The sequence below is a fragment of the Aedes aegypti genome, chromosome 3 (assembly GCF_002204515.2).
Source record: "Aedes aegypti strain LVP_AGWG chromosome 3, AaegL5.0 Primary Assembly, whole genome shotgun sequence".
Taxonomy (NCBI): Eukaryota; Metazoa; Arthropoda; class Insecta; order Diptera; family Culicidae; genus Aedes; species Aedes aegypti.
In genome coordinates, this window is record NC_035109.1 from 348,758,842 (window position 1) to 348,772,693 (window position 13,852).

Below are 13,852 nucleotides of genomic sequence, written 5' to 3' on the forward strand. Positions count from 1 at the left end.
TGGAATTTTGTTCGAGCCTCCATGTCTGTTCTCTGTGCTTTTACCAAAGGCGGGAAAGCTACCAGGTGGGAATGGTTGATCCTCATCAGGCTAGTACCGTATACGCAAGGTGCGGACGACCTGTCTTACAACCAGTTTGGTTTCAGGAGAAGTAAATCTTATCTGACCACTATCCAGTCGGTTGTTCAGGTAGCTGAGGTGGTAATCGAGCATAAAAAGAACATAGCATCCGTTACTGCGCGGTTGTCACTCTGGATGTGAAGAGTGCCTTCAACAGCGCAAGCTTAGAAGCGATCACGCACTTTACCGCCTCAAGGTATAGGTGCAGTCGTGTAAGCTTATAGAAAGTTATTTTGTTTGTAGCATTCTACTATATGATACAGAGGAGGGGAATTGCGGGAGTACCTCAAGATTCAAACCTAGGCCCGATGTTATGGAATGCGATGTACGATGACGTACTGAGGCTGCCCCTTCCGACGGTGTTAAGATTGTTGGCTTCGCCGACAACATCATCCTAGTGGTCTATGGCGAATCAATGGAAAAAGTAGAGTTTAAAGTCCAAGCGCTCCCGTAGGCATCTTGTACTACAGATCGATGAAAAATTCAGATTCGCTAGCCCCGTTGTTAGGTCTGTAGAAGGGCATCTTCGACTATAGTGGCGCTTTCGAGATTGATGTTTATCAGTTCTGCAGTAATTTCCAACAAACGTATGGACTCCTGGCAAGCGTTGATCATCGCTAGATGATTTGCCAAATGGAAAAGATTATGACTGACGAACATGGAACAAATTTCTTCAACCAATATACATACATGTGATCATAACAACACTAAATTATGAGAAACAAAAAGAAGATGAACAGACATTTTTACGCAAATATACTGCTTTATTGAACAAAGCTCATCGCGCTAATACTGCACCAATCGGATCCTTACTATTGTTATCACCATCATCGGTAAGCTCTGCGGTTACCGCTTCCTGAACAAACTCAGCAGCTTCCCGTTCTTTCTCTAACATGGCCTGCTCCACGTCCAGCTTCAAGCTAACCAACTCGCGCGCATCTTGGGCGTCCTCGTTGGCGCCAGTATTCCACGGTTGCAGCGTGGCGTCCGCAAACAGTGTGTAGAGGATGCCGCACACGATGAGCATTCCAGCGGTGATGAGGAATACATACTCCCACTGTTTGACTGTTTGCTAAATGTTCAAAAAGAATAGAATATGACTAAGGAACATAGGTGTTGAAAGAATTGATGCTTACATTGCCCAGAGTAAGAATTCCCACCAAAATCGGTGAGACGAATCCTGGAACGACGGTAATCATTCCGCTGATACCCAGCAGGATGCCGGCGTATTTGGGACTCATGTCGATGATATTTGCGAGTGGTCCGGTGGACACAGCTCCGTGTACCATCGTGGCCAAGGTGAGGAATACGATGGCCGACATTGAGTCACATCCACTATAGGCCAAAGCTAGCACAAACATTCCGTTGACTAAACAACAGACGGCGCCACCCATTTTGCGAACGTTAGTTCGAGACATAAGGTTATGGCGCAGAAGATAATCTCCAACCATGGAGAAGAAGTACGCGAAGATCATTCGACAGAGATGGGGAATTCCGGACAAGATTCCCGTCTGTAATGAAGTAAGCCTTATGAAAAACTACAATAGAGGTCATAAGAGAAGTAGAAAAATTACCATTTTAACATCCCAGCCATGGATGTAATTGAAGTAGCTCGGAGCTTGCGTCATCACCGTGAACAGCCCCCAGATGCCGGCCCATTGAGCAATCACCGTCATCCACATCGCCTTGGAGAAGATCATTTTCATCCACGGTGTTCGTTCTTCACGTTCCTGTTCCTTGGATTTCTCCGTAATGCCCAAAGAACTTTCAATGTACTCTCGCTCCTTGGGATGGATTCGTGGGTGTTCCGCTGGTGAGTCGTACACAAAGTATAGCCATGCGACATACCAAACTGTACCGAAGATTCCACAAAAGTGGAATACGTACTCCCATGAAGTCCAGGAGATGATGTACCCGAATAGAGGGAAGAACAAAGCAACTCCCACGGAGCTACCCAAGTAGGCGGTGACGAATTTGCTACGCTCGTTTGGTGGAATCCACTGGCCTGCCATGTGATGCATTGCCGGCCACGATACTCCCTGCAATGAATTTTAGAATCGTTAGATATGTTTTTCTACTAAGTTCATCGAAGAATTGATCGTTCATTATCACTCACACATATCAAACCCTGAAGGGCGCGCAGGAAAATCAGTAACCTGTAGTCCAGATAGGACGCGAGCGGCATCAGGAAGCATAACCAACATCCGACGGCATTGGCAACTCCGAACACCATCTTGGTACCGTATTTGCGCGCCAGTACACCTCCAGGCACCTGGGTCAACCAGTGAAGCCAGAAGAAAGCTCCCAACACCAATCCTTGCTCGTATTCATCCCATTCGAAGCCGTCGTCTTTGGTGTCAAGCTGAAATGAAGAAGTAAGAACTTAACGTAAGCTCCTCAAGTAACCACCAAGCATCAAACGCTTCAAATCGGAGTGCTAGTGCAGCGCTTCAATAGTTCTATATTAGCACTAAATGTCCGATTTGGTGAAATATTGGCCTCCGCGTCCCAGACAACCAGAAATCGCATGAAAGTTCACGTTACAACTCGTTTATTTATACTAATTACATCAAACTCGCTAAACAACGTGGATAAACTGGTCAGATTGATAAGTTTCCTCGCATAAAACACTTCTTTTCTGAGTTCATTTGTACATTTTGTTTCGTCCCGTACACACGTACAAAGTAAGTCGAATCAATTCGTAGCAGCTGTCAAATCATCATTTGTTATCATAAGTTAAGTCGCATAATATTGCAGGTTAGTTCGGTAGAATATTTATACACTCGCATTGTATGTTATTATTCATCACATAATATATGCACGCATATCGCCTCCACTTTTGTACGTAGAAGGCCGTTTCACAACATCTTATAAGTGAAATCTTGCACATATAGAGCCTCCAGGTGATTTCGTTATACGTACATTTTGGTTGTCTGGGGTGCTTATTGGTTAACTATTCTGTTTTCCTCATGATGTCCGCGTGGAAAGATTCGAAGATCGAATCGAAATAGTTTGTGGAAATAATCAATATATTTACTTAAGCTCCACGCAATTAGTAAAATTTCAAATGAGCGTAAATTCATCATTTTCAACCATAGATATTTTGTAAATATTTCATAGATATAATAGAAAGTCTAGAAAAAATGTTACTCAAAAGTTCAAACGCATGTGGTTTGTCAACAGGTGAAAATAGTACCTGTTGCGAATATTCACGACTGCCCATTTATCATCAGCATTTATTGTAGCCAAGGGGCGATTTTTACTGTTTACCCAACCCACGAAAACAATGCTTCTTAAAATTTTACAAGCCTCGTTCCTATTTACTCAAGATTTGCTAAATCCACCGAGTTTGCAAATCGCAACCCAAATAATAGGGTATAAAGGCCGTTCCATTGCCGGAGAAGAACAACAGCAACGCAGCAGGCCAAGCCGTTATCTTACAGCTGATGTGCCCGCGTCAACCTTATCGTTTTGGTGTGAATTGTAAGCATGGCCGCTGTGATTTATTTCCCAGTGTTGTCTTTGGACAACAGTTGCCTTGGCGAAAGAATCAAAACAACCGGCGCGGCGACGACGATGACAACGGGACAAATGTCAGGGAGCAATCGTTTTAAAACGCCTAATATTTTAGGAAATGGGCCCATACATCTGTCACGTGCGTTCGGCCACTTTCGCTATCAGCGCTGGCTGCTCGGGAACGTTTCAATTATACGGTTCATGAATTAACGGTCCAATTATGATGAGTTTGAAGGTTGAGTAAAATTCTAGCTAAATGTTTATTTATTGATTGCTAGAAGCAGTTGGCGCTTGTAAACGTTTCATAGCAAAATTGCATTTTGATTCAAATTTTGAAGTGTTTTGCTCCCCCGTGCTTCGATTTTGTCAATTCTCGCGGAACATTACTAAAGGACCTATCTAACATTGAGAGGCTCTCTTTGTTTACTTTCTCTTTCATTAATAACTGAGTCACATTAACATCTTCTGTTGCGTTTTTTGTATGAAACGCTAGTCAAGGAAATTGATTTTCGATCTATAGTGAAAAACTTCCCAAAATCTTTAATATTCCACTGTTATAATCGAAAGAGAACGAGAGAGGAGAGAATCTCTCATTTGTACATAGGTCCTTTAGTAATGTTCCGCGAGAATTATGCTAAAGTTTCGAAATGATTAGGAAGAAGTTTGACTGAGCACATACGATTTGCAGTTTGTATGGAAATTACCTGAGAGAGACACGCGAAGATGAAACATATCAACGTCATATGCAGCCCAGATTCCGCTGTCACGAAATGACAAATGCAGCCCGTCGATTTTATGGCTGAAAAAGTGTCAAGTATTGTATTCGAAATAAACTATTATTAAAAATCTCAGTCAGCGAAGCAAAGATACTAATAAACCTTAACACAAGACTAGTTATTGATATTGTCTGCTAAGTTGGCTGGCATTAAATTTCACTCAAAAGGCCGTTTATGCTTCGGTGTGATGCAAACGCAATAGTTTTTTGCTGAGATGTTCATGTGCAAGTATGAGCGGCTTGTGTATGGTTGATGTAAACACTGAGTGGAATAATAAATAAAACTCTGCAATCGCAGAAAAAGAAGACCGTCTTCGCGAGTCTCGTCTCAGGAATTTACTATAGGAAAGGTCAACCTTGTATTCGGCCATCTGACACTTCATCAAAATACTTTATAAATAATTTTCCTGTAAAAAAAAATGTCATTTTTCTAGTAATTTCCATACATACTTCAAATGGTATGTACTTAGTCCTAATAATTTCGAATCTTTACCATAATTGACAACGTCAAAGCAAAAACATCAGAATTTGAATGAAAACTGATTTATTAGTTTTTTTTTAAATCAGCAATAGTCTAATCATCATAGTAGGCTGCTCCAAAAATATAAGAATCACAAAATCGATACCTTACACCTTCATATGGTAACTTCGATGCAAAATATCACTTCCAGAAAATTTCAACTCAGGGTTTATATTTAAAAATCTGACAAAATATATGAGGAAAAGCATTCGTTCACTTCTAAAATATCCCGTGAACACCATAAACAAATGTATACAGTGTGGGCCCGATTTTGTGTGCCCACTTTTCAAACACATTTTTATCCTCCTCCATTGGATGGGTGGACCTTTAGTAGACTAGTAGCTTTTTACGATGAAGGCTATACCCAAAAATGTTATGAGGCCATTTCCATATACTTAGCTCAGATTTTCATTCGCAGGAAGTTGCTGTTGATCATGAGAAACAAGCTAGTGAAAAGCGCAATATATTCTATCTTTGATTTTTTGAGAAATCGGGTTTTCCGATTTTCCATAGAAGCTTAAATACGGAGAAAAACGGATATTTGAGCTGTTGAGTAATTAAACTGCATTTAGTTGGTCGAATTCATGGATCTCTCGGTAGTTATAATTAAAACAGTTTTTAATTTTTGAGTACTTTTAACATAACTTACACCTTGTCCATACAAATCCGAGGTACAATTATTTCGTATTAGTCTATCTGACATAAAAAATAATTATATTTATTGAAAGGCGTTATAATACTGATTCCCCAGTGAACACAAACTCGTATACAATAGCGCATACAAGTACGAAAGTGGAGGCGATATACGTACCTACATGTACCATTAGACTGCATGTAAAATGAACGTATATCGCCTCCTCATTTGTACTCTTATATACTCTCATGTACGATCGTGTGTTCACTGGGTCACCACAGAACATATTTTGGAATTATTTTAATTGTAAGCCTATTTTGTAAACTCAAGACTTTTCGAAATTTGTTTCATGCGGCATGCTGAAATAGTGACAATATCGTATCTAAACTTTAATTTTAAAAATTGATTCAAATATGAACTTTGAAACTTTTGATCGTGTTTGACGTTCACTTAGTCGGGGGTTCATCTTATTAGCACTGGTTATTTTTTCCTATATGACATTTCGGAGGGGACACGGAAATCAAAATACACTCAAAATTTGTGTTCAAACCAAGTTGACAAAATTAAAAACAAAACCGTAAATGTAAATGTTGTTTGGACTTAAACCAACGACAAACATTGATGAATTGAGTAAAATGTAATTCTGGCCTAAACTTAAGCGTATGATACTAAAATTGATACAGGGCTTTGGGACACTATTAACATTTCATAACATTGCTATTAATTTTTCTACTTCATCAACCAAGCTATTCGCTTCCAATACGACAATTCGTCCAGTGGGGTGTGCTGCTGTCGTCATGATGATGGCTGACGAGAGCAATGTCAAACTCATTCATGGTTTCAAAACATTCGGAACAAAATATTTATTTTCACCGCTTACTTCACTTATGTATGAAATTGAATGAGATCCAATGGTAGAGAGTTCATTTATCTACCCAATGGTATTTTTAGGGGTAGCGGAGAATGTCCCGAAGCGTGTTTTATTCAAGCGCAAAAATCGCTCAGGCGAAAGTTCCAATGAAACTAACTGTTTCACTGTGAACCGTCTTATATCATGAAAATAAACATTTTTCTCCACAGCGGCATGTGATGGATGCGTGAAAAATCAAATCTTTCATCATCTGACTAGTTGCGCTACCAAAGTATAGATGACTAACAGTATGTTGCGTTTTGCGATTAGAAGCGTATTCTACATTAGCCTTACACTACTAGAGTACAATGAACTACTGAAATATATCATTATCATACACTCAGTAAAATTATACCAGAAGAAAGAAAAAGTGTATGAGAATAAATTAACCACGGTGGCTAGACCACATTGAAATGCGGGATCTTGCACAACATGTTTACTTAGGGCTCATTCACAAATTTCATAACGCTGAAGGGGGGTGGGTGGGTGTCTTGGCGATGTTACAGCTCATACAAAATTTGGAAAATGGTCATACAAATAGCGTTACGAGGGGGTGGGTGGGTGTCAAAAATGACCATTTTTGGCGTTATGAAATTTGTGAATAAACCCTTAAGAGCCTGTGCGGAAATGTCATAAAATTATGATTTCCCTGCAGAGGTTCAGCTGCATAAAAAAAGAAAACAAATTTCCGTTAATGTTCCTTCCACAGCGTAAAATAGTGGTATCTTTAAAGCACAGTTAAGGCCCAAGTAAAATGGAGCACATGTCATCACTGTTTACTGCTTCAACATCGACTAATCGAAAAAATGAAAATACACAGCTATAGGCCTTTTCATGTGACAGGTCCGTCTATGCATTTGTTTACATCGATGGAGGACCGCTGTTAACACGGGACTGTCATCTCCATGGAAGAACTATCAAAGAGCTTCTCGATCAGTGGATTTGAAACGTCATGTGAATAGGCCTATATTATTTCAAAAATAAGACAGCTGTGTGTTTTTATTTTTATCGATTTTGAAGCAGTTTTCACATTTGCTCCATGATTCAGATTCGGTCCAAGCTGTGGAAACTTTCAACATTTGATTTGAAAGTTTTCCCAGCTATTGCCTTTTTGAGCTTTTGACTGAAAGCTGTCCAGGCTTCCGGTTTGAAGCTTTCCAAGCTTTTTCTAGCATCTGACTCCTGAGCTCCAGGCTAAAAACTTTTCACGCAACTGGCTGTAAGCTTTCCAAGCTTCTGGCTGGACGCTTTCCAGGCTTCCAGCTGGAAGCTTTCTGTGCTTCTGGCTGAAAGCTTTCCAAGCTTCTGGCTGGAAGCTTTCCAGGCTTCAGGTTGGAAGCTTTCCAGGCTTCAGGTTGGAAGCTTTCCAAGCGTTTGTCATAACGATTTGCAAGCGCTCTACCTGGAAGCTTTTAAGATTCTATTGTAGAGATTTCCAAGCTTTTGTCTTAAAGCTTAACAAGCTATAGTCGGAATGCTTTTCAAGCTTCAGTCTGGAGTCTTCCCAAACTTCTATTTATAAGCTTTCTAAGCTTCTGTTTAAAAGCTGTCCAAGCTTCTGAAGGTTTTTTTTTCTGGAGGTTACCTAAGCTCCGTTTTAGAAGTTTCTGTCTAGAAGCTTTTTCTGTTTTCAGTTTTTTGTTAGGTTTTCTAAGAGCCTTTGACGGAAAGCTTTCCAAGCTGTTAAATGGAAGCTCTCCTTGCTTCTTACTGGAAGCTCTTTAAGCTGCTTACTATAAGAATTTTAAGCTTCTGGCTGTATGTTCTTTATGCTTTTGACTCAAGGTTTAAACCATGTCTGTGAATTTGTCTAGCATCTGACTGGAAGTTTTTGTAGCTTCCTACTGGTGGATTTCAAGCCTCTAATTGGAAGTTGTTAAAGCTTCTAACTGAAAACTTTCCAAGATTTTGTTTAGAAGCTTTCTAAGCTATTGTGTGCATGGTTCACAGGCTTCTGAAAATATAAAAAGCTTCAAACAAGAAGAATTTTAAACTTTTGACCAGCAGCTTTTCAAATTTCTAGTTGAATGTTTGGAGCTTCTTTGTGAAATTTCTTTAAGTTTTGACTAAAAGCTTTTTAAGCTTCCAAACAGAAGATTAGAAGGCTTCCAAACAAAAGCTTGGAAAGTTTCAAAACAAAAGCGCTCCAACTTCCAAGCAGAAGATTAGAAAGCTTCTAAATAGCTTTTGAAATTTTTCTTTGGAAGCTGTCCAAGATTCTGTTTATAAGGTTTATAAGTTTCCGTTTTGAAGCAATTCGAGGTTCTGTTTGGAAGCTTCTCAAGCTTCTTTCTGGAAACTGTCGAAGCTTCTGGCAATAGCTTTCCAAACTCTTTTCTAAAAGTAGCTAAAGCTTCTGTCTTTTTTTTTGGCTGGTTTCCTACACTTATTTCCAGAAAAAAGTTAAACTTATTTATTTAAAAAAAAAAATAAAATTTTAGTTTGAAGTTTGAGAGCTCTCTGAGCTTATGTTTGGATTTTTTTGTGACAACGCGTGTAAATAGATACTATAATTCTGACAAAAGTCGTCATGTATGATTTTTTCTTCTTATATTAAATAGTTTTGATATTTTTTCAAATCAATTGTCTTCAATTTCCTTCAAATATTTCAAAGCAAGACGATTACAAAGGACTGCTATGCTGTTGTTTGGAAATTTTATGACTTTGATTGTAATATGGACAACTCAGCAAATATTTTGTAGCAAAATATTCCTGAGTTTGTCCGAATCTCGGGAAAACAGGATTTTATCATTAACCATATCGTCGATAAAATCCTAAGATGAAGATTAATGATGAATGAAGCCTCCTCTAAAATTAGGAAACAAATCTAAAAAAAATGTGCTATGACTTGACGAAGCGATCGATTGATTAGGATGATGAACGGATCAAATTTTCAGTGTGAACTGTTACTTTGTGATCTAGATTTATGATCTGGAAACCTCAAAGCGTCATAGTGTATTTTTAAGCAAAAATTTGATAATTAATCTTTGAGTTTGTTTTCACTACAAATACCAGTCAGAAACACATAAGAGCATCTGTACGAATTTCTATTATTGTATCGAAGCATCTGCCAAAGGTTTTTGGAAACTTTGGCAAATACTTTAATTAACTGCTGTGAAAATGTGCATAGAACCACTAAGCTGAGAAGCAATGGGGATACAATACAGTGATGGAGAAGAGGAATTATAAAATTAAAAATATCAATAATAAAAAAGAAGTAGGAAAAGAAGAAGAGAGATTAGAAGAAGAAAAAGGTTTTTAAATTTGTTTTACCAAATTAGAATGATATTGTTGTCTAATAACACAGAACACCTAGATATAAGAAATGAATGTAATGTTTGGAATGATACTAATAAAGAAATTAAAAAAATGTGAAACAAGGAATAATAATAAAAAGAAGCAAAGAAAACAAAGAAGTAGATAGAGCGTGCTCCACATTTACAAAAAACACGTGTTTTTTTTAATTCATCTTAGCGTCATGCCACAGAACAAACGTCAATAACCTAAAGTACAATAAACATCTATACGTTAGAACACTTAAACATGTTCCAAATGTTCTTAAAAAAATCCAGCTACTGAATTGAAACTTTGAACTCTTGATGGCCCTTTGAGATATTTTGAGATATGTTGAACTTAAATTTTGAAGTCATGATATTCAAGACTTTTCTTATAGTCTACACCTCTTTGAATATCTCGACGTTCAGAATATTCTATGTACCTGCAATGCATTCAGTAACCATTTCTCCGGTGACACCCAATTAGGTTCACTTCGCATTCTCCCTGCTGGACGATTCCCACCCGTCGAACTTGCTCCCGTTGAAACATCGGATTCGTTCCTCTCCACATAGCAAGCATACATCCTCGGTTGATTCTGCTTCAAAGTCATCGCCGAACTCAACTCCGGTCCTTCTTCAACTTGCGCTTTTTTCGCACCACCTGACCTGACCATGGTAACGATCGTGATATTGGAGTTGATTCGTATCATGTAGTTCACCGCAAACCCAACGAACACCAAGTACCATAATACTGAACGCGCACTAGAACCCGTCTCGTTACCCATTTTGAGTACAATTTCTTCCCGATCCTCTTGACTACCGCGAATACTATCTCTCACTAAACTATCATCCGTCACTAATTAGACCACTCCAGCGCTGCCACTATCATCCTCTTTCGGAGAACTGTTGATACCGAACCGGATTGATCTGAGCGTACGTGGAATGTTCTGACCGAATTTTCGGCCAACTCTACTGGACCTAATGATCGGTGCCTATAGCACTTGGAACTTCTGCCAAACTCGACGACGCTCTCGGCAGCATTCGCCGGCTGACTGATGAGCCTGGATCTTATCAACGAGTGAGCTACTAAAGCTGAACGCGGACTAACCTACAATACTACAGAATTAGCCGGCGCAGAGTGCGCCACTTCAACGCCGGGTGATAGTGGCTTTGCGCGAGAGAACTCTTAAACGTTACAATTAAATAACGTGATAATACCGCGTCGTAAATCATCTCTTCCTTTTGCGGACCGCGCATTCGAATCAGTGCTAGCGGAATTTGGTCGGTTTCGGAGGACTATTAAAAGAAAGCGGTGTGAAGCAGGTCGCACGTGAGGAATAAAGTGTGGATTTATTATCAGCATATTGTCTAAAGAGACGTACAACCTTAATTGATACTAACGATCATTCACAAATTGCTTCCCACCAAATTGAAGCATCCAGGCTGGCAACACTTAATTTTGAATTTGAAACATTTCAGCTGGACTACAGCGCGGATTGCTCACTACAGTTAAATAGACAGTCAGTAAACAGAAAACGTGCCAACCTCGGATGCCTCCTTCTTCTAATCTGTTTACTGCTGCTAGATGCTGTTCATCAAACAGTGAAGCTGTATAAATCTCTCTAGTTGAATGAGAAAAGTTAGGTTGTAGAGATAATTATTAAATGTGTGACCAATCGTGTCTTTTGCTTGAATTTGTTTAACTCTGCGTAGGCTGCTGAATTTTGTATTTTGAACCAGAGTTCTTCTTCTTCTTTTCTGGCGTTACGTCCCCACTGGGACAGAGCCTGCTTCTCAGCTTAGTGTTCTTATGAGCACTTCCACAGTTATTAACTGAGAGCTTACTATGCCAATGACCATTTTTGCATGCGTATATCGTGTGGCAGGTACGAAGATACTCTATGCCCTGGGAAGTCGAGAAAATTTCCAACCCGAAAAGATCCTCGACCGGTGGGATTCGAACCCACGACCCTCACAGCTTGGTCTTGCTGAATAGCTGCGCGTTTACCGCTACGGCTATCTGGGTCCCTGAACCAGAGTTGCTTAATATCAATCATATCAGCTGATGGCTGATAGTCTAAAACTATCAATATCACTTGCGAGCTATCAATATCACTTTGATTTGACAACCAACAGCAGTGATGCGACATCGCACTCTAGATCAAAATCACTGCAGAATGAGTGATCACGTGGTCATTATCCATGCTATTAATGTTTTTCAGTGAACAACACATAGTTTCAATCTATCCGCAACACTGTCGAAAATATCGTACTGATAAATTGCCATTTTATCTGCTCAATTTAAAGCTAAACTTAACCCATCAGTGATATCCATAATCTATCGCCATCAATGCACTGGTGATGGAGTAGACAGCATGATGTTGATGTGATATGGAATGATCCGATTTGTATCGCAGTCGGCCTGTACCATGGTGAATCAAAATCCGGACGGTACCAATATCCGGACAGTCTGAATAAATTCATTAAAATGATGTGAAATTGAATATTTAAGTGTCCACATTTGATTGAAATTGTTAATTTAAAGTATTTCGAACATGTTAATACTATTTTCGATCTAGTAACCATTTCCATATGGTTAATAAAAACAAAACAAAAACCTTGCTCCAGTCAGCCGTCATATTTTCACCACGAAAGTTCTTTTGGTAAAACCCAGCTTCAATGTTTGACTTCTTATAATGTGTTTGATTAATAAGTCATTAGTGATGTTTTCATTAGTCATAAGTGAATTCATTTGAATATAATTGTACCCTGAATGAGAATTGAACATTCCAGTGACTCGCAAACCAAGGAATATGGTGCAAATGTGTATTAAGTGTTGAAAGAAGAAACTTTCCGGGATTATGATCAAGTGTTTGAAATCCGGACATTGTACTTTAACTATTTTTTTTACGTCAAATGAGTCAATTTAGGGGCCCAGATAGCCGTAGCGGTAAACGCGCAGCTATTCAGCAAGACCATGCTGAGGGTCGTGGGTTCGAATCCCGCTGGTCGAGGATCTTTTCGTAAAGGAAATTTTCTCGATTCCCAGGGCATAGAGTATCTTCGTACCTGCCACACGATATACACATGCAAAAATGGTCAATCGGCAAAGAAAGCTCTCAGTTAATAACTGTGGAAGTGCTCATAAGAACACTAATCTGAGAACAGGCTCTGTCCCAGTGGGGACGTAACGCCAGAAAGAAGAAGAGTCAATTTAAAAATGTGAAACATGAAGAAATATGTATAAACACAGCGACTATTCATAAAGAAGTCATTATGAGTGAAACAAGCATCAAATTATGTGGAAAAATTGCGTGAATCTGATGTTGCTGACGCTCAAGCCACAAGCTTTATAGTGCAGGTAATCGAAGTGCATGTTTAAGTTATTTTCTTCTCTTCGAAGCATTATAAGACACATCAATCACTTAAATCCTTTAATGTGTGCTATGGAATTGAACTGCAGTATGATTTTAGTGAAATGATCGTGAATAATTCATGAGAATTTAGACTTGTCCGGATTTCGATTCAAGAGTGTCCGGATTTAATGACAAGATCCCCTTCAGATGTCCGGATTTAAAACCAAGACGTGTCTCATTATTTTGACGATTTTCATAATAAAATCGTAATTTTTAAAGGAAGATTAATTTCTTCCATAATGATCTTGTATGATTTTGTTTGTAAAACAATAAAATATTAATGGAACCGCAATAAATCATATTTTAAATAGGGTTCAAGCGTTTGTAACTGCTTAGGTGTCCGGGTATTGATGCAGCACGGTACAAATCAGCAAATTTTAAGCATTGATGGTGACATCGAACAACTCTGTTTTGAACGGCATTGATAGTATTTAGAGTATTTCTCAAATTAGATCGCATTTCAAATTTGAGTTATGTTTAGATTACATAAGTCAAGAAGAAAAAGAATGGGAAGAAGAAAAATACCAACAAAAATTATAATGAAAGGAAAATTAAATTAAATGAAGTAAATATAATGAATCTGTCCGTAAAACGAGAGAATTTAATACGTTAAACGATAAATTCAATTATTATTGATTTTTATAGGCTACAATGTGTGCAAGTTAAGGTAAAACGGGGTGCAAATT

General features: G+C 38.8%; 1 protein-coding gene across 1 annotated transcript; it reads right to left on the reverse strand.

The window, feature by feature from the left end:
- Positions 1–859: 859 nt before the first annotated feature.
- Positions 860–10,879, reverse strand: LOC5578094 (sialin). The gene is made up of 5 exons (XM_021851771.1): positions 10,194–10,879; positions 2,237–2,482; positions 1,695–2,159; positions 1,257–1,631; positions 860–1,192 (listed from the first exon to the last, which is right to left on the reverse strand). The coding sequence occupies exons 1-5, from the start codon at positions 10,533–10,535 to the stop codon at positions 899–901; spliced, it is 1,722 nt and encodes a 573-aa protein (XP_021707463.1). The 5' UTR covers positions 10,536–10,879; the 3' UTR covers positions 860–898.
- Positions 10,880–13,852: the final 2,973 nt, after the last annotated feature.